The 27,777-nt window shown below is 41.4% G+C and overlaps 2 protein-coding genes across 6 annotated transcripts in view; both read right to left on the reverse strand.

Annotated features, from left to right (window-relative positions):
• LOC103720893 (cycloartenol synthase) overlaps positions 1–17,545 on the reverse strand; it is a 31,345-nt gene extending 13,800 nt beyond the window's left edge. For 2 of the 4 annotated variants that reach the window (XM_039117581.3, XM_088708422.2), the window contains exons 1-8: positions 16,966–17,545; positions 16,489–16,706; positions 15,437–15,622; positions 15,030–15,119; positions 14,733–14,927; positions 14,550–14,634; positions 13,082–13,248; positions 432–620 (exon numbers count right to left, since the gene is read on the reverse strand). In XM_039117581.3, coding sequence (XP_038973509.2) covers positions 432–620; positions 13,082–13,248; positions 14,550–14,634; positions 14,733–14,927; positions 15,030–15,119; positions 15,437–15,622; positions 16,489–16,686 — 1,110 coding nt within the window. In that variant the 5' untranslated portion in view covers positions 16,687–16,706; positions 16,966–17,545. Of the gene's footprint in view, positions 1–431; positions 621–13,081; positions 13,249–14,549; positions 14,635–14,732; positions 14,928–15,029; positions 15,120–15,436; positions 15,623–16,488; positions 16,707–16,896 lie in introns of all 4 variants that reach the window. The other 2 variants (XM_039117582.3, XM_039117583.2) reach the window with 2 other exon arrangements.
• Positions 17,546–22,064: 4,519 nt separating this feature from the next.
• LOC120105186 (uncharacterized) lies at positions 22,065–27,370 on the reverse strand. Of its 2 annotated transcripts, none has more exons than XM_088708525.2 (6): positions 24,764–27,333; positions 24,444–24,647; positions 24,273–24,365; positions 24,071–24,172; positions 23,654–23,983; positions 22,065–22,880 (listed from the first exon to the last, which is right to left on the reverse strand). In XM_088708525.2, the coding sequence occupies exons 2-6, from the start codon at positions 24,537–24,539 to the stop codon at positions 22,503–22,505; spliced, it is 999 nt and encodes a 332-aa protein (XP_088564651.2). In that variant the 5' UTR covers positions 24,540–24,647; positions 24,764–27,333; the 3' UTR covers positions 22,065–22,502. The 2 variants fall into 2 exon arrangements, with proteins under 2 accessions (XP_088564651.2, XP_088564652.2); XM_088708526.2 differs by lacking the exon at positions 22,065–22,880 and adding an exon at positions 23,373–23,524 and having other exon boundaries at positions 24,764–27,370.
• Between the last annotated feature and the right edge of the window lie 407 nt (positions 27,371–27,777).

A 27,777-nucleotide genomic window follows, 5' to 3' on the forward strand; every position in this document is an offset into this window, starting at 1 on the left:
GATCGAACCGAACGGTACACCTCATACCGCACCGTACCAGTTTGGTACTGGTACTGATACGAGACGCGTACCGACACTCGATACACCGAAAAGACCCCGCACCGTACTGTGCCGACATGGTGCCGGTGTGGCACCGGTACAGGGTTCGGTACCGAGACGACGAACCTTGCTCATGAGAGAAAGCCCCCTACACTAAGGTGCATAGATATATACCAAGATCTGGTCACGTATGTGTTTGTGTTAAATCCTTAATTTATCGGCATGCATAAAAAAATCATTTCATATACGATGACAAAAATTAGAAAATAATCATTTTCTTGATAACCCGGTAATGAATTTCAAGTCTCATACACTACTACCTATCAACAGAACACATCAATCAACTCTTAAGTCTACAGGTCAAAGATGCAAGTGGAAACTTTCATGCTTACCTTGTTAACAGGACCAATACAAATATATCGAGTACTCTCATCTTCATAATGAATATGTTGCATCGCAGTATGCAAAGCCTTCTTTCTCAACATGCTACCAGGCGAATGCATTAGAATAGGTTCAGCAACTTTATGAAGTGAAGCCCAAATTATATCCTGTATCAGCGGGTGGGGATAGTACAAATCTTCCTGAAATAAGAAAAAAGTAAATACCTCAACAAATAAGCATTAGCCCATGTTTACGAGCTTTCAAAGGTCAAGATATGTTTCATCAACTTTAAGAATTTTGCTAACCAACTCTCAATCTGATGTGAAATCTATGAATTGGTGAAGTGTTTCAGGAAAAGCCTCCATAGTAAAGTGACACAACAAGGCCAAACCGCAAGTGTTATGTAGGCCTATTGATGGCAATACAAATTGCAACATAAAGATAACTGTGTTCTATCTAAACAACATTGATTCAAGGCACACTATTAGTTTTAAACATTAAATCTGAATGACAACATCATGACAAATATGCAACTCCAGGTCCCCAGCCAAGACATTCATCATAGATGGCATTAGAAATTTTCTACCTGGACTACTCATACCAAACGACAGAAAAAAATATGTATATGAAATAGGAGTCTAAAAGTTGTAGACGAGGTTAATTCAAATCCTTCACTGCATCATTCATCCATGTGGATTATTCTCACATATTGCATTTTAATATCCTTAAGTAACAACATGGTTTTTTGAAGCTTTGCTCTAATGAGCTTTTTCTTTCTTGTTTTTTTCTTTGATCCGAAGTCATGCTAATTCATATTAGCTTGTGAGCTAGATTTCATTCAATAGTGCTATGGAAATGTTGAAGACCTTTTATAAGCCACAACTCACACCTTTAGATTAATTTAGGATGCAAGATTATTGGAGGTTGAGATATTAAAAACAAATTGAGTGCTCTTAACTTGTCAATTTCTCATTAAAAATAACTAAAAACAGCTTGCATGCAAATAGATTTGTGAGCCAACATAACATAGCATGTTATTTATATTGAGTATTCGTACGATATGTCAAGCCTGACCTACATGGGCACAATTTTCAACAATCACCTCATCCGGTAGGTGATTGTTAGCAATTATACAGCTACAGAATCTGTCTAAATATGGAATAATATGCACCTAATTGTTAGCAATTAGACAGCTACAGAACCTGTCTAAATATGGAAACCTATACACGATATGTACAGCAGCTATTATAACGTAATATGCGCCTGATTGTTAGCAATCAAACAACTACAGAATCTGTCTAAATATGGAAACCTATACACAATAAGTACAACAGCTATTATAACGTAATACGCGCCTGATTGTTAGCAATCAGACAGCTACAAAATCTGTCTAAATATGGAAATCCAGCCCACACCTATCTGACTGACACAACCTTTTGAAGGGAGATCATTTCTAAGGAAAGATGGGACTCAATTGTATGTTGTACTATTTGGAAGAAACATAATGCATGCAACTTCAATAGTAGCAAATCATCTATTATTGCACTGTTTGGCAAAGTTCTAAACTGTGCCATGTCGGAAGCTTGCGCTGATGACATCATCATGGCAGATACCACCAAGCCTTAGTTTGGGTGGCACAGACCTTGCCACTTGTGCTGCTGAGGAGCAAGGTTCAATTCTGAAGAGCATCAAACTTCAACTACCGTATATTTAAATCCACCATTTAACAAACAGTGGCTCAATCTGCCTAGGGGTTGGGCTCCGACCTAGGTGGGGATGGGGTAGTTATAGGGTACAGGATGGGGAACAACGCCTCCTGCTTCTCAAAAAAGATATTTTAATGGTATATTTCCCCAATAATTTTAGGAGGTGGAAGCCAGATCCACCCACACCCCCGTGATCTTCTATTAGCGGTTACCCTGCTATGAGGGTTATGGACTGCCTTTCAAATTATATTGGGCTAGCAAACAATTCAGTTTTTGTACTTGTCGTGATGTCCATTTTTCACCAGAGTGGTGTCTCCACCAACACTTCCAGTTTGTTATTTCTTTTTTCTTTTTTGCTCATTAAGTTAATCTTGTAAACTTGTGATACTTGAGCAAAATCTTAATTTTCATTAATATTGAAAGAGCATGGACATAGTTATGACTTATGAGCATAAGTTCTTTCTTGAATGCCACTTCAAACTTATCCTAACAAATGAGGACATCAATTGGCTACAACATACATAAAAGTTTGTGGCTAAATAGATGATGAGGAACACGAGAGAGCTCCTATATGTAGGATGGGCACGAAGCTGTTTGAGGCATTACTCAACAACTATATCAAGTTCAAGTATTATGTTGATACTAGGCTGAAGCCGGCAACCCCAGCCGACTTCAGCCCAATGCCTCTTTTGGAAGGAGCCGGAGCAGAGGATCGCAATCGCGATCCTCTCCAGGCGCAATAGGAGCGGAGGCGCCGCGGCTATTCCGCAGCAACCTCGCGACTACACGAGTGGCCGCCGATCACACCCGCCGCAAAAATTGTGGAGGTCTATCGTTCGAATTGGGGCCTATAAAACCACCCATTCTTCCTCCTGAGATCACCAACCGAGCTTTCTTCTCCTCCCTTTCCTCCTCACCTCCGACTACCGCCTTGTGCTTCGCTGAGCTCTCTTTCCCCTTCTCCCTACATTTCTTCCGAATTCTCCTGATTCGAGATCTATTTTGCCGTCAGGAAGTAGCCACCAGACGCCGCCGATTGAGCCGCTCCTCGGCTGAGATCCCTCCTCTTCGCCGCCTCCGCCGCTCGCCGGTGAGTCTTCCTTCTTCTTGCCTTCGTTCCATTGCCAAACAACCTGATTTCTTCCTCTATTTCGGCCCCAAACTAAGACCACTTTCGGTCTCTTCTTCACGTCGATAGCCGCAGCTGCCGCCAGCCGCCACTGTGGTCGGCTGGCCGTCGACTGGACGACGACCTCCGCAACCCAGGCTGGCCAACCCGCCGGCTCCCTCCCTTGTTCCATTCTTCTCCTGTTGGGTTGTGCCCATTGTGGGCCCATATCAGCCATGTTGGGCCCTATTGGAGTTGTACCCATTGTGGGCCAAATATGGGCCCACTTCACCCAATAGGGCCCAACTTTGGCCCACTTCAGCCATGTTGGGCCCTATTGGGCCGTACCCATTGTGGGCCCAAATTAGGCCCAGTTCAGCCATTTTAGGCCAAGTTTGGGGCCCTATTGAGCCGCGTCCATTGCGGGCGGACTTCGGGCCCTATTAGGCCGTGCCCAATGTAGGTTAGTGCGGGCCTATTGGGCTATGTCCAATGTGGGCCAAGCTTGGGCCCTATTGGGCCATGTCCATTGCGGGCTGACTTCGAACCCTATTAGGCCATGTCCAATGTGGGCCAATGCGGGCCTATCGGGCCGTGTTCAATATGGGCCAAGTTTGGGCCCTGTTGGGTCGTGTCTAATAGTGTCTTTAGTTTTGCTTAGCTCTAAAATTAACAAAGAAGTTAATTATATTTAATGATATTTAAATGGGTGAATCTGATCCGCCTATCTGAAATAGGATTTAAAGCGAAAAGAGGTAAGTAACTTAATATTTAAAGTGTATTTTCCAAATTATTAGTAAAATAATTATTAGTTGATTAAATTTTGAAATATAGTTTGTACTTAGTAAAATGGGTCAAGCATGTTAGATATCACTTGAAAATTTTGTTATATGCTATGAAATCTTTAAAATATGACTGGACAACTTATGAAATCAATTTTCATATGTATGTATCCTCGGCATGGCTATAATCTGTTTTGGCTCTGCCAATGAGGATTATTCGTTGGCCCTGTCTATTTATATATGTGAAAAACTAGTTTCGACAACGCGCCACCGGTGATTAGAATAGTGGTTTTTGGATACCGTTGCCACCGGTGGTTAACAATAGTGGTTTTTGGCACTTTGTGCGACCCATGCCACTGGGTTACGTCGTTGTAGCCTATTGATGTTGGAATTCTGATATCAGAGTTTCTATTAAAATGCTTAATAAATTTCAAAAGAAAAATATGCTTATTTGTGATTTAATTTTCAGTCATTATTTTATGTTTTGATTAAATATCTAGTATGCTTTGACCCCACTCTGGGATATTATGTTGCTTACTCGGCTAGTGTAGCTCATTATCATATTTTGTCTATTTTTCAGATTCAGAGGCTTGATCGCACAGGATTAGGGAGTGCACTAGATTTGGAAGATTTTGCTCGATTATTGAAATTTTAGTTATATTAACTAGAACCAAGGTTCACCGTACCCGTACCAGTAGGCGTATCGGTCGCCTACCGGACCGACACGGTTTCGGTTCAGATCAGCTTAAACCGGTACTGAACCGAAATGCTCTTCTCCGCCGGAGCCAGGGAAGAAGAAGAGAACGGGAGAGCAAGCGGAGGAGGGAGGGAGGGAGGAAAGGCCGCCCGCGGAGGGCCGCAGGGAGGTGGTGGAGGCCGAGGGGGCGGCGGAGGCCGAGGGTGCGGCCGCGTCCCCTGTTTCACTCTTCCCCGTCAGAGCCAGGGAAGAAGAGAACAGGAGAGTGGGGGAGAGAGGGAGGGAGGAGAGGAGAGGCCGCAGGGAGGCGGTGGAGGCCGAGGGGGCGGCGGAGCCCATGGGGGTGCGGCGGAGGCAGAGGCTACAGCCGCGTCCCCTGTTTCGTCCCCCCCTGGCGGGCTCCGCTGCCCCCCAGCCTCCACGGGTGGAGCCCGCGGAGGCCTCTCCTCCCTTCCTCTCTTCCCTGCTTTCTCTCTCTCTTTCTCTTCGTTTTCTCCGGCTCCGGCTAGGTTTGGCCCGTACCGGTTTCAACGGCTCTGGCGTACCGGTAACAGGCCGGACCGGTTTGGTACGGCCCAAACCGGCCGGTACGGGCCGGTTCGTCAGACCATGGCTAGAACATTTGATTTATGTTGACATATGCTGTTTTGAAACCTTGTAAGATTGCTTTGAATAAATTAATGTTTAAGCAAATTTTAAGCATTTGTAATTGCTTTGATATGGTCAACTGCCTTGCATGCCTATACGGTTCGTTGTGCAGACGTGCGGCGTCTGTCGTGCTCCGGGCTCGGGGTGTGACAGATTTGGTAGTATTAGAGCCTAGGTTTTAGAATTCCTTTGATTCGTCGGAAAGGTTGAGAGATGGGTAGAAACTAGACAAGGGGAATAATGTAAAATGCTTTTGGCTAATAAACTTTTGTTATTCTGATATTTGCCTATTTTCACTGAATCAGAATGCCGCCTCGTCATGCCCGCAATCTGAATCAGATGGTTGGGGGCTCTCAGGGTAGAGTCCGTACTAACCAAGTAGCCGAGGCATCGCAAAACCTGAGGCCCCAGAACGCGGTCTCTGGAATTCACCAAGAAGGAGCTGTTGGGCATTTAATGGTGAATCAGCCAATCCTCGGTCAATCAACAATGACTCCAGAAATTGTCGCCGAAAATCAAACTAGGTTGTTCGAACTAATTGAAGAGGTTGTTGGGTTAGTACGCCAGTAGAGGCAACAACCCCAGCAATCAATCCAGCAAGATGTTCGTCCTTCTGAGCAAAAGAGTGTAGCATACTTCAAAAAAATGGCTCCTTCGACCTTTAAAGGCACCACTAGTCCTCAAGAGGCCAAAGCTTGGATAGATGAAATGGAGAAAACCTTCAGAGCAATGGAGTGCACTAATGAAAAGAAGGTCAGATTTGCTATCTATATGCTTCAGGACTGAGCTCATCATTGGTGGAAGTTTGTGCAGCGCACATTCGCACACGAGCATGAGCCAGTTACCAGGCAGAGGTTTCGCACAGCCTTCTACTCCAAATATTTTCCTTCTAGCCGTCTAAGGGAGTTAAAGTGGAAATTTCTCAATTTGTCTCAAGAAACTATGACTGTGGATGAGTATGAGGCAGAGTGTGCTGGCTGTCTCAGTTTGCTACCACCTCGTTATGGATGCAGAGTTAAGGATGAGGAGATTCGAAGAAGGGTTGAAGCCTCACTCACGTCGGGGTTTGGCCGCAGTGCACTCAGCAAGTTATGATGATCTGGTTGATAGGGCCAAAAATATGAAAATTGTCTGGAAGGAAACACATGATACGAAAGATAGAAAATAAAAGAAGAGGAACAGAGATTATGATACTCGTAGTGGACAGAATTTTAGCAGGACTGCAAAATCTTGTAATAGATCTTGGAAATCAGAAAAGCAGGGATCTTATGGAAAGACTACTCAACATCAGCAAGAGAAGCCTAAATGTGATGAATGTGGTGGTATGCATAAGACTGAATACAACAGACGATTGTCCGGCGCCTGCTTCAGATGTGGTCATCAAGGTCATAAGATAGCAGATGCCCTCGAAATTAGCAAGCATCTCAATTAGTTCAGAGGCCTTAAGCTACAAGGACCAAGCAAGTGCAAGCTTCTCTTGCTCCGGTTCAGTCGGCTCAGCCTTCTTCTCCCAAGCAGCAGAAAGGAGGGAGACCGTGCACACAGGGCCCTGTTTACGCACTGACTCGGCAGGATGCTCAGGCATCCAATACTGTGGTGTCAGGTACATTACCGATTGTATCTGTTTATAACCATGTGTTGTTTGATTCTGGTGTTGCGTATTCTTTTGTGTCATCTGCATTTGTGCAAAAAAAAGACCTGCCTTGTGTGCCGTTAGAGTATGATTTGCATGTTAGCACCCCTGCCGGGGGTGGGATGATTGCTAATCAGGTCTGCAAGACTTGTCCAAATCAGATAATAAGTAGAGACTTGACTGCTGATTTGATAGTTATAGATATGCATGACTGACATAATTCTGGGTATGGACTGGTTAGCATCACATTTTGCTACCATTAACTGCCATAAAAAATGGGTTAACTTCCAGATCCCTGGAGATACTAAATTTAGCTTCATGGGGAGTAGTGCTTATACTTCCCTTCGAGTTGTCTTTGCTATGCAAATAAAGCGGCTACTCAGGAAGGGAAGTATGGTGTATATTGCCAGTAGTTGATATCAAACAATCAGATCAAAGATTGGAAGATATTCCAGTAGTGAATGAATACCCTGATTTCTTTTCGGAAGACCTCCCTAGCTTGCCACCAGATAAAGAAATTGTATTTGCAATTGATTTGATTTTCGGTACCACACTAAACTCTAAAACCCGCTATAGAATGGCTCCAGCTGAAATGAAAGAATTAAAGAAGCAGTTGCAAGATCTTCTTGATAAAGGCTTCATCAGACCTAGTGTGTCACCTTGGGGAGCTCCAGTATTGTTTGTAAAGAAAACGGATGGTAGTATGAGATTATGTATTGATTATCGGGAGACAAATAAATAAACAGTAAAGAATAAGTATCCTCTGCCAAGAATTGATGACCTATTGATCAGTTAAAGGATGCTTACGTATTCTCCAAAATTGATCTTCCTTCTGTGTACCATCAATTAAAGATGAGGGTTGAAGATGTGCGTAAGACTACTTTTTGCACTCGTTACGAGCACTATGAATTTTTGGTTATGCCCTTCGGGCTGATATATGCTCCTGCAACTTTTATGGATCTGATGAATAGAGTGTTCAGACCCTTTTTAGACAAATTTGTGGTGGTCTTTATTGATGTTATCTTAATTTATTCTAGAAGTCACGCTGAGCATGAGCAGCATTTGAGAATAGTACCAGAAATCCTAAAACAGGAGCAGTTGTATGGTAAATTGAAGAAAAGTGAATTTTAGCTGGACAGTGTAATGTTCCTAGGACACATGCTATCTAAAGAGGGAATCTATATGGATCCAAAGAAAGTAGAAGCAGTGGTCAACTGAAGCAAGCTGAACAGTATTTCTGAGATTCGCAATTTCTTAGGCCTAGCTGGATATTACAGACGATTTGTTGAGTGTTTTTCCTCCATTGCTGCACCTTTAACTTGACTAACTCATAAAGAAATTAAGTTTGAGGGGTCAAATAAATGTGAACAGAGCTTCCAGGAGCTTAAGCAACGTTTGGTGTCAGCCCCCATCCTTACCATTCCTTTTAGTGGTGAAGGTTATATCATCTACAACGATGCTTCAAAGAGAGGATTGGATTGTGTGCTGATGCAGAATGATAAGGTGATCGCTTATACTTTCCGACAGTTAAAGTCATATGAGGAAAACTACCCCATTCATGATCTTGAACTTGCTGTTGTTGTGTTTGCATTGAAAATTTGGAGCATTACTTATATGGTGAATCTTGTAAGGTGTACACTGATCACAAAAGTCTAAAATACCTCTTTACCTAGAAGGAACTCAATATGAGATAGAGAAGATGGTTAGAGTTGCTAAAAGATTATGATTTGTCTATACATTACCAGCCAGAAAAAGCTAATGTGGTGGCTAATGCACTAAGCAAAAAATCTACGGATAATATTGCTGCTTTACTCACCTCTTAGAGGGGCATTCTGGAAGATCTGAGGAGAGCAAAAATCAAGGTATATTGGAATGATTCTGATACACATTTAGCAAATTTGTGTGTCCAACCTACCTTGATAGAGAGGTCAAGATTGCTCAAGCAGATGACCCTCAGTTGCAAAATATTAGAAATGATATTGAGTCAGGTTCTCAGGCAGAGTTCAGAATTCATGAGAATAGATCATTGAGATTAGGAACAGAATTTGTATTCCAAATGACTCTGATTTGAAGAGAGAAATTATGGGAGAAAATCATAATACTGGATATACGTGCATCTTGGGGGTACTAAGATGGATAAGGATTTGAAAAATATGTTTTGGTGGAATAACATGAAGAGAGAAATTGCATAGTTCGTAGCTTGGTGCTTGACTTGTTAGCAAGTTAAAGCAGAACACCAGAGACCGGCAGGGTTATTACGTCCCCTTTCAATTTCTGAATGGAAGTGGGAACACATCACAATGGACTTCGTCTTTGGATTGCCTTGTACTCCTAAGGGTTATGATGTTATATGGGTGATTGTGGACAGCTTGACAAAGTCAGCTTACTTTTTGGCATTCAAAGTGGGAATGACATTGGAAAAGTTTGCGGAGCTCTATATTGAGCAGATAGTGAGGTTGCATGGAGTACCCGTATCCATTGTTTCCGATAGGGACTCACGATTTGTATCTCACTTTTGGGATAGTCTGCATAAAGCTTTGGGGACCACTCTCAGCTTCAGCACAACTTTCTACCTCAGATCAATGGCCAGTCGGAAAGGACAATTCAACTATTGGAAGATATGCTGAGAGCTTGTGTGATTGATATGAGGGGTTCTTGGGACCGTCACTTGCCTTTGGTTGAGTTCGCATATAATAATAGTTACCAGGCAAGTATTCGGATGGCACCTTATGAGGCTTTGCATGGAAGAAAGTGCAGATCTCTTATATGTTATGATGATGTAGGTGAAAGAAAACTTATGGGTCTCGAGATTGTTCAACAAATAGTAGAAAAGATTCAGCTAATCAGAGAATGCCTTCGGATAGCTCAGAGTAGACAAAAAACTTATGTAGATAATAGAAGGCAAGAATTGAAATTTCAGGTCGGACATCATGCGTTTTTGAAAGTGTCTCCTACTAAAGGGGTAATGCAATTTGGAATACGTAGGAAACTCAGTCCATGTTATGTGGGACCCTTTGAGATTCTGGAAAGAGTTGGAGCTGTTGCATACAGATTGACACTTCCACCATCACTATCTGTGGTTCATAATGTGTTCCATGTTTCCATGTTAAGAAAGTATGTTCCAGATACGGGCCATGTGGTAGAAGTAGCTCCCTTGCAGCTTAGAGAGGACTTGACATGTGGTTGATAGAAAGGAACAAGTATTAAGAAGACGCACAATTCCTTATATCAAGATCCAGTGGAGCAATCACTTAGAACATGAGGCTACATGGGAATTGGAGGATGAGATGAAGGAAAAATATCCGGATCTTGTTCCAAGCTAAGGTATGTTCAATTTCAAGGATGAAATTTTTATAAGGAGTGAGAATGTGAGATAATGGGTTGAAGCAGGCAACCCCAGCCGACTTCAGCCCAATGCCTCTTTTGGAAGGAGCTGGAGCAGAGGATCGCAATCGCGATCCTCTCCGACTTCTCCAGGCACAATGGGAGCGGAGGTGCTGCAAACATTCCGTGGCCGCCCTACGGCCGTTTCACGGCAGCATGAGCGGCGGCTGATCACGCCCGCCACAGAAATTGCAGTGGTCTACCGTTCGAATTAGGGCCTATAAAACCCCCCATTCCTCCTCCTGAGATCACCAATCGAGTCTCTCCCTTTCCTCTTTCCTCACCTTCGGCCATCGCCTTGAGCTCTGCCGAGCTCTCTTTCCCCTTCTCCCTCTGTTTCTTCCGAATTTTCCTGATTCGAGATCTATTTTGCTGTCGAAAAGTAGCCACCAGACGCCGCCGATTGAGCCGCTCCTCAACTGAGATCCCTCCTCTCTACCGCCTCTGTCACTCGCCGGTGAATCGTCCTTCCCCTTGCCTTCGTTCCGTTGCCAAACAACCTGATTTCTTCCTCTATTTTGGCTCCAAACTGAGACCACTTTCGGTCTCTTCTTCACGCCGGTCGCCGCAGCAGTTGCCAGCCGCCACTGTAGTCGGCTGGTTGTCGACCGGACGACGGCCTCCGCCACCCAGGCTGGCCACCCCCGCCGGCTCCCTCCTTTCTTGTTCCCTTCTTCCCCTGTTCTTGGATGAATCGGAAAGAACAGAGGCCATTTGTGGGCCATGATGGGTCATGAGCAGCACTTTGGGCCCTGTTGAGCCGTGCCCATTGTGGGCCCAACTTAGGCCCACATCAGCCATATTGGGGCTCTATTGGAGTCGTACCTATTGTGGGCTAAATACGGACCCACATCACCCATTTTAGGCCCCATTGAGTCATTATGGGCCCAACTTGGGCCTAGTTCAGCCATGTTGGGCCCTATTGGGCCGAGCCCATTGTGGGCACAACTTGGGCCCAGTTCGGCCACTTTGGGCCCTATTGGGCCATGCCCTTTTGTGGGCCAAGTTTGGGGCCCTATTGGGCCGAATCCATTGCGGGCCGACTCGGGCCCTATTGGCTATGTCCAATGTGGGTCTATGCCAGCCTATTGGGCCATGTCCAATGTAGGTCAAGCTTGGGCCCTATTGGGCTGTGTCCATTGCGGGCCGACTTCGAACCCCATTGGGCCGTACCCAATGCGGGCCAATGCGGGCCTATTGGGTCGTGTCCAATATGGGCCAAGTTTGGGCCTATTGGGTCGTACTTATTATGGGCCAACTTTGGGCCCTGTTGGGACGTGCCCAATAGTATTTTTGATTTTGCTTAGCTCTAAAATTAACAAAAAAGTTAATTATATTTAATGATATTTAAACAGGTAAACCTGATCCGCCTACCTGAAGTAGGGTTTAAAGCGAGAAGAGGTAAGTAACTTAATGCTTCAAAGTGTATTTTCTAAATTATTGGTAAAATAATTATTAGTTGATTAAATTTTGAAATATATTTTGTACTTAGTAAAATGGGTCAAGCATGTTAGATATTATTTGAAAATTTTGTTATATGCTATAAAATATGTAAAATATGACTGGACAACTTATGAAATATGTTTTTATATGTATATATCCTCAGCATGGCTATGATCTGTTCTAGCCCTGCCAATGGAGATTATTCGTTGGCCCTATCGACTTATATTTATGAGAAACTAGTTTCGACACCGCACCACCAGTGATTAGAATAGTGGTTTTTGGACACCGTTGCTACCGGTGGTTAACAATAGTGGTTTTTGGCACTTTGTGCGACCCATGCCACTAGGTTACGTGGTCGTAGCCTATTGATGTTGGGATTCTGATATCATAGTTTTTATTAAAATACTTAATAAATTTAAAAAAATGCTTATTTGTGATTTAATTTTCAGTCATTATTTTGTGTTTTGATTAAATATCTAATACGCTTTGACCCCACTCTAAGGTATTATGTTGCTTACTGGGCTAGTGTAGCTCATTATCATATTTTGTCTGTTTTTCAGAACTAGAGGCTTGATCGCACAGAATTGAGGAGTGCGTTAGATTTGAAAGATTTTGCTCGATTATTGAAATTTTAGTTAGATTATCTAGAATATTTGATTTATGTTGACATATGCTATTTTGAAACTTTGTAAGATTGTTTTGAATAAATTAATGTTTAAGCAAATTTTAAGCATTTGTAATTGCTTTGATACGGTCAGCTGCCTTGCATTCCTATATGGTCTGCTGTGCAGGCGTGTGGCGTCTGTTGCGCTTCGGGCTCGGAGCGCGACAATTATGTTGTAAAAGAAATTGTGTCTGATCTCCATACATCTATCACATTTATTGAGTAATATATATAAAAGGGACAGGTTCATTTATCCTATTATGACAAGCTAAGCAAAGGTAATTGAGTAATATATACCCATACAGAAAAGGAAAAAAAGATCATTGCAGCATGCATGTTTCCAAATCTTAACACAGCTCTTCTTGATTTTTTTCAAAATTTCCTTATATCCCCTTATCTTTTTTCAAGTAGACTGTCTAAAAGTTTCACAATTTTCTTAATTTTCCATTAGAACATCTGCCAAATTCTTCAAAATTTTACCTTCACATATACAACTAAATTACTTGAGTATATTCAGAATTCTACAAGGCACAGCCTACACAAAAGAAATCTAACTTCACAAGGAAAACATGTTATTAAACACAAATCCTACCAACCTTTGCACACTCATTTCGAGCCCGATTCCAATCTATTTGCTGATAGGGACAAGCAAATAGCTCCTTCCTCAGTGATAAAACTGTAGGTGTAATTGGACCCACAAACCTCTTTCCATATATATAGGACATGGGCAAATAAACCATCCGGCAGTGACACCACATTCGTCCTGTGAAGCAAGAGAAGTTAACATGGCAAACCTTGAAGCATTCAAAAATTAAACAAGTCAGCATTTAATATTGCACTAAGGAATGGTCCCCATGCATGGATAACAGTAAAATCCTTGGACAGATATAACAAGAGGCATGCCTTCCATTATGAATACTCTTGCCTGCATTATCTAAGGTAGCAGACCTCATTTTTTGTATCAACTAGGGAAGACAACACTATGAATGCAAACTCAACTCAACTCAACCAAGCCTTAACCCCAAACTAGTTGGGATCGGCTACATGAATCTTTATCCTCCGTTCGGTTCTTTTTGGGGCCACACTTTTTGAAAGATATAGGGATATCAAGTCAGCATTCTTTACTATGAATGCAAAGAAAAGGAAAACAAATTTACTAATTTTTTGTTTAAAAAAAAGGAGAATGTGTCTATCAATTTCTTCAAGTACAGATATTAAATGTTATATATTGGATCAAAGAAGAGTTTCGAAGAATGGAAAATTCATTGAAGGTCCATAAAATTATAGAATAATTGTGATATATCTTTATATATCAAAATTAATTAATCTTCCTGGTTTCTATATTTACTCAAGTGAATTCTTTTTAATTTACTTGATCTTTTGAACAAGATATCAGCTATCACACCAACCACTTTGTTAGATCTATGGCCAGTGGCCTATGGAACATACTTAAGAAAAACTTCGTTTGGATCTATAAGCTATCAGAACAAACAGAAGATATAAGTAGACAAAAGAGCAAAGGAACATGTTGTAAATATCAACACCTTTGGTCCTCGATTTGTATGAAGGAATATTTGTAAATTTGATAATTAATAAGCTGCCTCACAAACATTGAAACAAAATGCATGATCTTAAGATTGTCGGCTGTAAAAGATGAGATAGTATCATAGCAACCTTCATTGTACATAAAGGAAATAAACTTGTGAATCTAATTACACTTCACCGAGACAGTGAACACTTGAAGAGGTGCCCATTCTCTCTGGGAGTGCATCAGAACTCTTAAAATATTACTACGTTGGTGAGCAATGGCTTCAACACCCATAGCCACTAAAAGAGATATTGTGCCTACAAATTCTTCTGAAATTTGGCTTCTCTTGTTGATAAAAAGAAGCCAAGATGTACTACTTATTTTGCATTCCTATACATATAATACTAATCTAATACTAATCCAAAACTGTCACCAATAACCCCTTCCGGGAGAAATGAAAAAGACAAAAAAAAACTACTAACAACAGATGGGGGGGAAATTAGAGAGAGAGAGAGAGAGAGAGAGAGAGAGAGTACCCGGATGAACAGGCAGAAAATATGGGAGTAACCACATCTCTGGGGGTAGTGGGTTGTTGCCAGACCATTCAAACACTCCAAGCACCTGCAATTATTTCAGCACAAGGACATCAAAAATTGCTCCTTACAATTGTCAACCACAAGCTTTGTCATTTAGATGGATGAAAGGATCAAATTTATTACAGAAAGCAAAAATTTTCCCCATGATGTTACGGCCGTCGCACCACCATGGTCTAGAATCCAAGTTCGTGCTTTTTGCATTGCCCCGTCTCCATCATCGGGTCCTTCACCCAGCAACCTCAATGAAACATATGACAAGGCTGAACCAAACATGGTGCTGTGGCCTTCTATATGCAAACCCCAGCCACCATCTTTGTTCTGCAATATAATTCATTAAGTCTTCAATATATTGAAGCTTCAGAACCTCTATGTAACAAAGAACTGCTATACGAAACTGAGGAGGTTTTTAATTGTGGATGCCTGATGATTGTAGAGGTAACGGCGAATCTCCCGCTGGTGCTCTGGTGATAAGACAGCATTTAATGCCCCAGTAACAGATAAAACTATAATCTGCACCACAATAAATCAAACACATAAAACAATTGTTATCATACAACAAAAAAGTAGGAATATGATGCCTTTATGCCCCACCAACTAATTCAGCAAGATGAATGAAATGCATATTCTCATATTTCTTTTTCCTAATACAAGTTGACAGAAGGGCATCAGCCTGCAACTTAGGTATAATGCAGAAACAGCATGTTCAAGTTAGAGACAGAAATGATCCAAAAATCTTCATTCTGCAGTATTAACTATCAATGCTGCCTATCAACAAAAACCAACTGTACAATATTATGATTGAATATGTTCCAGATGGGAGTAAATACCAAGCCAGGCATAAGGAACAATGGGCCGCCATAGTCCCCAGGCCAGTGTCCATCATGTGCTTGGAGAGTAGAATAACAGCTAATAGCCCTTCTTAAAGAGGTCAATACAACTTCTTCTGTAACATCTTCATGGTCTTCTAGCTCGATGTTGGGGAGGTTTATTTCAAGTGGATTCTCCTTTGCAAACTGCATTAAGAAAGTTAAAAAAGAACAATATCACTACCTTCAAATAAAGGAGATGATCGGAAGAGAGGTGAGGGGCATTTTCCATCAGAACACACTTTGCCGTCCAAACTCTGGAGTTCCAGAGTCATTCTTATCTATTCAATAGCTGGCAAACTTATATGCTAATGCAGTATCATTTGGCATTTTTAATTATGGAAGACATCCTAGCAGTTAGAGAGTTTTAGCTGCAGAACTAGCATATATAGATGACTTGAAGCGAGTATTAGCAAATTCTACTATCATAACGAGTTTGTGTAATCATCAGAGCAATATTGCGTATCATCAATCCTTAGGTCCCAAAGCTATCTCTGACATAATTATTTCAACATCAGTTAAGTATCATAATAGGGAAACACCTATAAATCTCAAAATAATTTCTAAAGTTTCAGAAACAACTTGAATCCCAAAATAACTGTACTGGGCATCCTAGATGCTTTCCTCGCAATGATTTTTAATGGCCTAGACATAAATTATGCAAGATGACCAAATCCAGTCATGTAATTACAAGCGTCAGCTTACATGACCAAATAATTTTCAACCTTCAAACGTATATGTAGGTCTCCTCGTTCCATTATTTCTTAGTCTTGCATATTCTTCCATGAATTATAACGAGCTTGTGAGGGATATTCTCAAGCCAATCATTGATGAATTCTAAATTCACAAATATTGAATAAGAATAACAGCATATTTGGATCTCTTAACTACTTCTGTCAACAATCATAGACAACTAGCACATATTTCTACCTGCCCCAGTAAGATAAACATTAAAAAAAAAAAAAAAAGAAAAAAGTAATAGTAAGAAACGGGGCTTCTTTCTGTTTATATACCTGCAATCGCATGAGGAGATCAGCACTGTGCTTCATCTCAAAACGATGCTCCCGAAACAGCTCACGGGCCTTCTCGACTGCAGCAATCTCTTCAGCCGTGCCCATATTCGGATCAAATTCCCACACCTGCCTCCCTACATTGTTGTTTGTCGTCTTCAGCCACGGGCTGCCGCCCTGCGCAATCTTAAGCCTCCACATTGCCGGATCAGGAGGAAGAACTGCGGGAATCCATCCATTAAAGCAATCAAAACAAAATCCAACGAGGGAAAAAGGTTCAAGATTAGTGCAAAAACCATATATAAATCCATCGCACTGCATGGAGAAAGAAAACGAATGCATGCAAGCATATAAAACGCTTAAAATCCTTTCAAGAAACAAGTAAAATCAAGAAATAGAGAGAGCGGGGACCGAGTAAAAATTTCCAGTTCGAATTCAAGGGGAAAATCAAGGAGAAGATATGCGCGAGCACAGTACCACCTTCAAGATCGAGATACTTTGATGGTGATGAGATGGAAAGATTGGAAAATTGCAGACTAGGGGTCTTCCGTTCTTGAATTTATCTTGGAAGCTCCCTCTGGCCCACGGAGGTGGCGGCGTAGTAGGAGCTTCCATCAGTCTTTCTCCTGCCATCTCTGTCACCGCCGCTCGCTCACAGAGAAGGGCATTTAGTTCTAACCTAAAGGGCTGACTGAAAAAGGAAGGGCATTTAGTTCGCTCGCTCCCATCTCTGCTGCCGTTGGTGTGGCCCCTCCCAAAGCAACGCCTCGTGTTCAACCCCTGGGCTGGGCGCCGTGGGAGCTCCAAACCGATGGGGTCGGCTCGACCGCCCGCAGGAGGGAAGGGAAAAAAAAAAAGAGGGTGGCATCCGGACCCGGGCAGCGGACGTGATCGCAGGGCGGCGTTCGCGGTGGCAGACGGAGCAAGGAAGAGCGAGGGTCGACCCGCTTCCGAAGGAGTGAGAGAAGCGGAGTCATCATCCAAGGCCCAAGGGGAGAGCGAAGTCGGGTGGGAGGAAACATCGGCCTGAGCCCAGGATTTTTTTATCTCGCATCCGGGCGGTCCAACTGAAATCGGGCGGTTTGAGGGACATACCCGGTCATCTGAGCGAAAATAAATGAAGTGTATCGAATAAATTGATAGACGTCATATTACATCCAACAAAAGCTAAGGAGCCCAAATCGTACTTTATCGACTAAATAAATGAAGTGTATCGAATAAATGAAGTGTATCGAATAAATTGATAGGCGCACTAAAAATCGTACTTTTTTTATTATGAAAACCGTACTTATTACATCGTTGAAAGCTGCCAAGTCGGCCAGTTAGCTCCATCATCTTTAAATAAAAAATCATACCTACTACGTCTTACTTGGTTAATGGGCACCAACAACCTATTAAATACTCCGGATAGCACGAGCACAATTTCTTTTAATTAATTTTACAGCACGAGCACCCGCTACCTATTTAATCGTACCTTATATTAATAGGACGAATCTCCTTATTTATTTCTCCTAGACGAATATATCTCGTCTCTATTTTTCTAATTAAATTTAAAAAATTTAATTTCAAAATATGTGTATATAAATTATTCTTATTTTTAGTTATTTTTTTTTTTTCTCATTGGTGATGACTAAAGTAGGATGCCGCTTTATTGATATATGCTGTCTAATTCGTACGATACTCTCTATTTTTAAATTTACAAAATATCATCCAAATTATGCACCTTTTTGATCTATTTATTCTTTCCATTGATGCATCGTTAGGTACTGCATTATTTTATTTTTTGATTTGGTGCATGATTTTTTTTTTCTTACTAAGACGGATGGATTGTACTTGACGAGTACAGATGCATCTAATAAAATCAAAAAATAGAATACCTCGGAGTGCCAGGAGCAGTTCCCCATCACCAGCTCACAAGGCGCTACCGGAGTGATTGGCTGCATAAGCAATCACCCAATCCACAGCCCCATTGGCTTCATGGAAAACATACTTGGCCTGAAAGGCTCTGCCGTCCCTCATCATTGTCCAGATAATCATTGCTAGTTTTGCCATGTTAAGATTCATTTTGTGGTTTAAGAATTGTAATATATAAATATATACTTTAGCCAGTTTTCAATAATTTCAACTTTCTATTGCATAAAAAATAATTCTATGTTAAGATTTGATCGACGATGAATAATTATAAATATATAGAATGGCCTAGTTAATGGGCACCAACGACCTATTAAATAAAAAAATCGTATCTACTACGTCTTACCCAGTTAATGGGCACCAACGACCTATTAAATACTCAGGATAGCACAAGCACAATTTCTTTTAATTAATTTTATGCTTGGATACGAGAACTAAATGCGAAATTGAAGTTAGACATAGATTGAAATAGGACATAAATTTGTTTCCTTGGGTATTGGCAGCAGTTGTTGGCTGAAGATTGAAGATGGTTGCTAAATAAACAAGGATTGATTATTTACATGAATTGCCCATTACCTTTGAATTAAATGGATTGAATAGCAAATTTCCAGTCCAAGTTCATGGGCATGCAACTACTGAACTTAATTGTGATGATATGCAAGAATTTTTTTTTTTTTTTTTGAGTAATGATATTATTTTGAAACTTGATGCAGATAACTTTTTGTAAAAGTTTTAACTTAAGAAATTATCATATCCTGGAGCATTAAAGTTTTGTTCCTCAATGACTCCACTTTAATAAAAGTGAGTGTTAGGATTGGTTATGTGGAGATGTTGCGAGATCACTCGGGCTATTCAACATATCCAACAAATGGAATACATTCTGCTGGCATCTATATAAATTGAATTGAAAGGGTTACATTTTGGTCAGAAAGTTTCCCGGCCTTTATTTCCTTGTGCACCTGTTGAAGGGGATTTTTGCTTTGTTATTGCTTCGGATGGACTTTCTATAACAACAAATTCTTTCATGAACTTTTACAGGAAATTATGGGAGTCTTCAACAGAAACTGCATGATTAGTTCTTCACAGTATCGAAACATATTTCCAACATGGGCTCTTGGGGAAATGCTTGGGCTGACAGGCACAATCATATAGATTTGAGTCCTTTATCAGTCACTTTGTGCAAAAAAAGCCGAAGATTAGTCTAACAGCCATACAGGACATTCTCCATGACATGTCAAGCAGTAAGATCTGCATTTCTGAATACTTTGTTTGAGGGGAAAAACATCAACATTCTGACCAAGGATTACAATATGGCAGAAGAGATTAGCATTCAGTTTTTCTTGGTCAGCAGGACTCGGCAGCGATATTCCCCAAGAGTCCATATTGGAAATATGTTTCGATACTGTGAATAACTAATCATGCATTTTCTGTTGAAGACTCCCATAATTTCCTGTAAAAAACAGACACGTAAACAAAGGCAAGCATTAAGGGGAAAAAACATTAGGAAAAGAAAGTACCCAATATTTAGAAATTTTAATGTGCATATCCATATAATACACATAACACAAGATGCACCATGTTGTGCCCCTATTGTTTCCTACTTGGAGTTCAGCAAAAGGTTTAAGAACTGTAATATATAACTATATACTTTAGCCAGTTTTCAATAATTCCATCTTTCTATTACATAAAAAATAATTCTATGTTAAGGTGAGATCGACGATGAATAATTATAAGTATATAGAACGGGCCTAGTTAATGAGCACCAAGGACCTATTAATGGGCACCAACGACCTATTAAATAAAAAATTTGTATCTACTACGTCTTACCTAGTTAATGGGCACCAACGACCTATTAAATACTCAGGATAGCACGAGCACAATTTCTTTTAATTAATTTTATGCTTGGATACGAGAACTAAATGCGAAATTGAAGTTAGATATAGATTGAAATAGGACAAAAAGTTTGTTGAGTAATTATCCTTGGGTATTGGCAGCAGTTGTTGGCTGGAGATTGAAGATGGTTGCTAAATAAACAAGGATTGCTTATTTACATGAATTGCCCATTACCTTTGAATTAAATGGATTGAATAGCAAATTTCCAGTCTAAGTTCCTGGGCATGCAAGTACTGAACTTAATTGTGATGATATGCAAGATTTTTTTTTTGAGTAATGATATTATTTTGAAACTAGATGCAGATAACTTTTTGTAAAAGTTTTGACTTAAGAAATTATCATATCCTGGAGCATTAAATTCATTAGCTCAGCAAAGAGATGTAAAAACCACGAAGTGGATGATTTAGGGACTGGATTTATCTAATTTTGTTATGATTGAAATTGCAAGGAGGAGTGAGTTGAATAAGGCTGCGCATAGCTATGAATTTGTAAGAAGTTATGCTGCAGAAAACAATTGACCTGTAAAGCTATTTTTAAGTTCTTAGTCAACTAGTAGTATGTCCTATCTTATTGGCTATCTTACAATAAAAAATAAAATTGTGGTTGGACTGCTGTGGCTTTTCTTTCAAGGACAAGATCAGCTCGACTCATTTAAACAGGAAGCTGGAATAGAAGTTGATCCTTTTGGGGACTTAAATACGGAGGCGGAGAACAGTTTTCGATGATAATTCTTATGTTTGTTACTTTAGTTGTCATGATTTCGAGTCACATAGGATGGTTTAGAACTTGGATCTGTGTAGAAAGTTGCTTCCAATGGTATTGTAAAATATGCTGGAAATTTACAATGTTCTACTGTGCTCTAATCTGTTTTGACATTTCTTCTAGGCGAGGAGATAATTTCAGGGGCTCAGAGAATACACTTACCTGAGTTATTGACAAAACGTGCAGAGGCATGTGGCATTGATGTTAAGACTATATCAACATATATTGACTCTTTCCGGTATGAAGTCACATTTTTTATTTATTTTTTCTTCTATATTTTTTGTGCCTTTTCTTTTCGTGGTTTTCCTTTTAAAAGCAACATAGGTTTTTTGTGAAGATGCATGCATCAATCTTAAAAGCTGAAACCCTGTGTTGTTTGTGGTGCTCGTGTCACAGGAATGGTTTGGTATACCTCGTGTCCGAAGCTTCATAACTGTTAACCCATGTAAACTTGCACTGAAATCGGTTGGACATGGGTAAAAATGTTGTTACAGTTGGAATTTTAAATGATTGGCTTCCAGACCAAGTGTTTGTAACTTCTCACCTTCACTGTAGAAAACGTAAAAACAGGCTGGCTCTCACCTTTTTCCTTTCTCGTCTCATGCACTTTTTGGTTGCCTAAACCCAGTGGATAGTCGAATAGATTTCCTTGCATGCTCCTTTACTGACAACTACATCCCAACAGACTAGTATGGTCTGTTTGTTTCAATTGCATGCATGTAGGATCTTTCCTAGTCATCAGCACAAGACCCAAACCAATACTCAGGATGCCAATTTCTCCACCTATTCTTCTGTGGAGTTTTCGTCTCTGGTCCACCTGGTCATGTATGACTTTAGCACCTTTTTTTTATAGCTTATTCATTGTATAGTTTATTTAACTAGCTTATTTCCTTGTGCACCTGTTGAAGGGGATTTTTGCTTTGTTATTGCTTCGGATGGACTTTCTAAAGCAAAACAAAATTAATCCATGGTGTTTTTTTTTTCCTCTCCTCTTCAACTATGCTGGATCTCATCCTGTGCTGCAGACAATTTAAGAGACACCTGCTTTGCGGAAAGAATTGTCATTATTTCATGAACTAGTAATTCAGGAAACCATATATCAAGCTGGAAGGAAACCACAAATTAGTAGTCGAGGGTGACAAAAATGCTTCTCTCAACTAATTGAGTTCTGCTTCACAGATCTGCATCTCCTACATTTTCCGTCAGCGCTTGTATCAGGGGTTTGTGTTTCGTACATATTCTGCTGGTGCCTGCTCCTTGGATCTCTCATGCTGCATTTTCTATCTTTGATATGCCTGAGGTGCTCCTCGTAATGCATCTTCTATTGGTTGGTTTTTGTGCAAAACGGTGTTGGGGTTGTGCAGATCTACCATAGTCGATCTACTTTTCTGTTTGAGGTGGAGTACCGAATCCATTGTTTTTCCGGTTCTCTTCGGGCAAAGAAAAGGAAATCATCGTTCTTCAGTTTGTATCTCGTATTCTCCATTGCTCGCGGTACGTCGCTTGCAATTTAAGATATGCATGGTTAAACAAGCCAGGTTCGCCGTACTCGTCAGTGATATGGAATACTTTTCAGCGGAGGCGTAAGCAACATGGTATGCTACCCTCCGGGGGTCCCGGGTTGCTCTGGCGCGCCCCACCCTGTAAGTCCTGTGTTGTACTTTACTTGACTCTCCCCCGCTTGCTGCTTGCTGATCGCTGTGTTCAAAAATGACACGAGGATATGAGTAGATGTTGTTGGTCTTGAGCAGCATAGGGTGTACCTCTTCTTGTGCCTTTGAATCCAGAAGTACCCGTGGAGGCCCAAGAAACCACCCGACCTCGTACATCTGTAACAGTTACAATGGTATTGTTGAAACTCGCCACTACAAGAATAATGGTCATTAGCGACGCATTTTTTGGCCTTTAACGACGCTTTTAAGCGTCGCTAAAAACCATTCCGACGCTTTCCTAAGCGTCGGCAAAGCGTCGCCTATGCTACAGTGGAGAAAATGTTTTCCAACGCGTTGAAAAGCGTCGAAAATTAGCAACGCTTTACCGACGCTTTTTGGCGTCGGCAATTGCAAACGTAGTGACGCTTTAAAGCGTCGCTAATTGCAATTTAACGACGCTATAAAGTATCGGTAAATGTTCAATTTACCGATGCTTTAAAGCGTCGTTAATTCAAACTTACCGACGCTTTAAAGCGTCGTTAATTGATTTCTGGTCGAAATTTTAACGACACTTTAAAGCATCGTTAGAATATTTATTTTTTTAAAAAAAATTTAAAAAATTTTTAAACCCTGTTTACAAAATCAAAGCCACACACACTAAGCGAGATATACACAAAATCAAACATATTTATCTAAACATTCATATTGTCAAATTACATTCATACTATCAATTTACGTTTACAATTTACTTCAAAAAGCATAAAAAAAATACATATAAAACTCCAAAATAAATGCTTCAGGGGTCGCTAGCATCACCATCTCTACGTGCAGATGAAGTATCAGGAACATGTAATAAAAAAACTTAAGCAGTTAAGAATACGAAAATTATTAAGCTTTTTAAGAAAAATATGATACTTATGCAAAATGTTCAAGTAGATGTAGTAATTTACCTGAGGAGGGACAAACTGATGCAACAAAGATGTAATCTGATTAATCTGAGCCCTCAAAGATTGCATCTCTGTCTGGTGGCTCTGCTTCAACTCTTTTATCTCTGCCTTCAGATCATTAACCTCTGCAGTGCTACTACTCTGTCTAACATCTTGAGTATATCTACCCACTGGAGACAACTGAGTGGGGGTAACTCCAACGCCATAACCCCTCACTCGACCATAACGCTTCGAGCCCATCAATTCGGTAAACACCTGAGCTTCGACACCTCTGGTGTTGCCGATTGAAGATGACTCTCCGATACGCTCTGAAATAAGGGATGTAGCTCTGTCCTATATCTCTCAAAAACAATCAAATTAATTTTTGAAAAATTAAAATATATAAAAAAATCATTGCAGAAATTATTAATAAATACATACAACTATATCTCTCGACTCCTCTAGGACAAAGCTGCCATCTCGGTGGGTGTGAGTCATCTTATAGAACTCCACCTCACCAGGTTTCCTCCCATGGTCTTCCATCTACAACAAAAAGTATATTGGAAGAGTTTCATCTTATAGAACTATATCATGATGCATGCTATATGATACAAGAGTTTCAAAAAGTTTCAAAAAAACTTACGAATTCAGCTCTGAGACTCGCATAACTCTTCGAGCCTGAAGTGTGAGGAATTGTCTGAGATGCTCGTGCGGCTCGACCAATGTCAGAATATGTCTACCACGAAAAAAGTAAACATTGTAATATATTAAATATATTAAACATTATATAAGGTATTGAGAGAGAATACATAACCTGTCCTCTCTCGGAAAACCAATAGTGAACAAGCTCCCTCCACTGATGATGGTATACATCAGGAGGACAAACACGAGCAACCTCCTCCTCTGTCATACCCTCGCGCTTCTAGTCGGCCTTCAACTTCGACTTATATTCTTTCCATTTGCGGTTGAGGGACTTTAGCACCCAATCATGGCTCTCTAAAGGGAGCACAAACTTTTTCTACACCAAAATAAAGAATGTTATAATAATATTAAATCGAAAAATTAAATTTATAATAGTAAGCAAATTAACATACAGTAGCTATCAAATTAATAATATTAAATTCAATTCTTTACCTGTACAAATTTAAGAAGCTCAACTTTATAAGAAGGAAGCATATCATTCCACTTATGATAGTTGAGCGGACACAACTGACCCCTACGCGCAACTGATCCTAAGAAACTTGATAAAAGGCTTCCAGCCCTCTTGATGGGCTGCCCTAGTTCGTTGCATTCGACGACCATCTTCTCATCCTCACGAAGCTGCCACACTTCCCGTGCTCGAGAGGAACCCCGTGTCAACCTCACTCTCCCTTGTTCATCTATAAAAAATAATAATTAAAACATTGGAGGCAAATTAATTAAAATAATTAGATTATAAATGAACTTAAAATTAAATATGAGTTAAAAGAAGATATCCATTAAAAACAATAAGTTCATACAGCTCCAAGAATATAAAATCAAAAATATAAAATTCTTAGCCCTTTGTTAGGGTTGCATCCAGCCCTAGTGAAGAGATTAGCCTTTCATGAAGAGTTGAACAGCTGCACTGCAGGGGGACTTCATGATAATTGGCTCCTTCCTCCCGTCGGCTCCCTCTCAACAAATCATCATCTCTTCCTTTGGAAAATCATTCCTAAAGTACCCAAACTCTTCTCCCTCCTCTGTTTCCGTGGGGCTTCCCGAAGAACTAGGGCCTTGTTTGTGAAAGATTGAATGGTGAGAAAGAATGGGATGGAAGAATGCCTCCTCCCCTTCACATCTTGACTCCTTTTATAGGCTGCCCCCCACCCCTCTCTCCTCCTCTGTAGCTGATCCGAATGGGAAGATAGGGCTGTGGAGGCTTCATCCCTTCCGCGGATGATGGGAGATCTTGCCATATCTAATCCGGACGTTGAGAAGAGGATACGCTGGAGCTGGCTGATACACTTCTTCAACGCGGAGGGACTTGGATTCGGTTTGTGCAGTTGGCTGGGATCAATCCGAGATGCACAGACGCGGAAGGGGCTGAGACTTATCCATGGGAATAATCGGAAGAAGTTGGTGCTGATGAAGACGAGCTGGACGCGTGGAAGGAGCGGAAGAAGGTAATGATCCGTGGATGAAACGAGCTGGGCGATGGAGTTGGATCCATGCGGACAGCAGATGGATGCTGCTGGTTTGAGCCGTGATAAGATGATATGAGCTGGGAGCAGGGGATTTTGTTTGGATAAGGATGGAAGAGAGAGCTAGAATCGGCTGGGAGTTGATCTTGCGAACGGAGAGAAAGTTGGGACTCTGCTAGCAGCTGGATAAGGATGATCCGGAACAGGGGATGCGGAAGAAACTGGTGACGTTAAGAATGGATGGATTCTGAACGGGATCTGGGACGGCTGGGAGGAAATCCGGAAATGCTTCGATTTGAATCCGCGAGGGGGAGCAGCTGGTGGTTGCTGGTTCTCATCCGGAAGGGGAGTTGGCTTGGTTCGGAAGAAGGATACGGTTGGGAACAGAGGATCTTTGGACATGGGAGGAAGATGGAGTTGATCCGGATGTTGGGACTCTATTCCGAAATAAGAGAAGGCTGTGAGCTCATCCGTGGATAGGGGGCGGGATGATGTGGAAGCCAATCTTGGACGGGAGGAAAGATACGCTCTGTTTTAAGGCAGGGGAAAACGTGTGGATTTGGAAGTTGAGGATGCTGCCGTTGGCTGGCTGTAGCTTTTGCATGCATCACGGGAGGACTGGGCATGGCGGATGGCTGGGAGGAGATCTTTGGAAGAATCCTTCGGCTGGGAACAGGGATGATGTTTACGGCTGGGAGGAATTCGTGGATGAGAGCTGGATGCAGGGATTCCGAGATTTGATGGGAGATGTTAGGATGTTGTCCACGGTTGAGATGAAGACTGGATCAATGTGGAGGACGTGATCCGGAGGGATAATGGTTGCTCGATCCGAACTGGAGAAGAGAAGATCACGAACGGGATGTGGGCTGCAGAGGACGTGGACCATGCACGCGTGAGCTTCTTCCGTGATGCTCGGCATGGCTGGAAAACAGGGGATGATCCACGGGTGCTTCGGCAGCTCGGGTGTTAGATGAACATCAGGGAATGAAGGTGCCGTCGGCGTTTGAGAAGATCTCGGAGGAAGAGGATGAGGATGCTGGGACTTGTTCCGAAGAAGGGATAAGATGCAAGCGGTTGGATGGGTATGCGGAGGGAGAAGCTTGGACGCGAACAATGGCTGGGACGTTGGGAGATTAAGCCGGAAGAAAAGAAGATTGGATTGAGCCAGGGGGACGACTTGTATGATGCTGGTGTTCGGAGGAGGAAAGAGAAGGCTTGAACTCGTTTTGTTAAGCTGGGAGGCTTACACGGGGGAAGAAGCTTCTGTTCTTTTATGTCTGTGATGAAGAGGTTCTTTTGGCTGGTCCGTTGACGTGGATGCAGAGGAGCTAATGTCTGAGAGGAATTTTAGGAAGGTTGGACATGTAGAAAGACTTGTTTATAATGGGTGAACGTGTGAAGAAATTGAATGCACGTGACTGAGATGTGATGCAGAGGAGTTAGGATGAATGGCTGAATCAGAATCTTAGAGAATCTGATTCACAGGGTGCATATGATTTGGGTTCAGGGATCATCTCAAATACGTTCAACTCGACCAAAATTAATCAAGCTTAAATCACTTTTAATAATTTATTAAAATGCAATGATGTAGGGAAACACATTTTCTTATGTTTAAATTTAAAATATGTGCATAAAAATAATAATAAGTGCTATGAGTAAGAAGTTAATTTATGCATTATTTAGCACTTATCACGTCCCCTCTTCCGGATTCGAAATTGCAGTGTCCCAGCGGTGAAGCATCCCGTTCCTAGCTCCATTCTGGATTAGTTTCCTTCATCCAGCCATTCCGAAAGTCCTCCACCTCTTCTTTCGCCAGCATCGCGTCTATTACCTCGTCCGTCCGTGATACCATGCTGTGATCAAGCCGCCCGTTTCAGCCTCCCAGCACTCCCACCCTTCCGTGGTCCAACGAAGGGAGTCCACGAAGCTTCCGTGCGTGATCCCAGCAGCCTACAAGGAGCCTGTGATCCAGCGATCCCGTGTTCT

This window comes from Phoenix dactylifera, chromosome 12, assembly GCF_051530095.1.
Source record: "Phoenix dactylifera cultivar Ajwa chromosome 12, Ajwa_hap1_PhDact_Kaust_v1.1, whole genome shotgun sequence".
Classification (NCBI taxonomy): domain Eukaryota; kingdom Viridiplantae; phylum Streptophyta; class Magnoliopsida; order Arecales; family Arecaceae; genus Phoenix; species Phoenix dactylifera.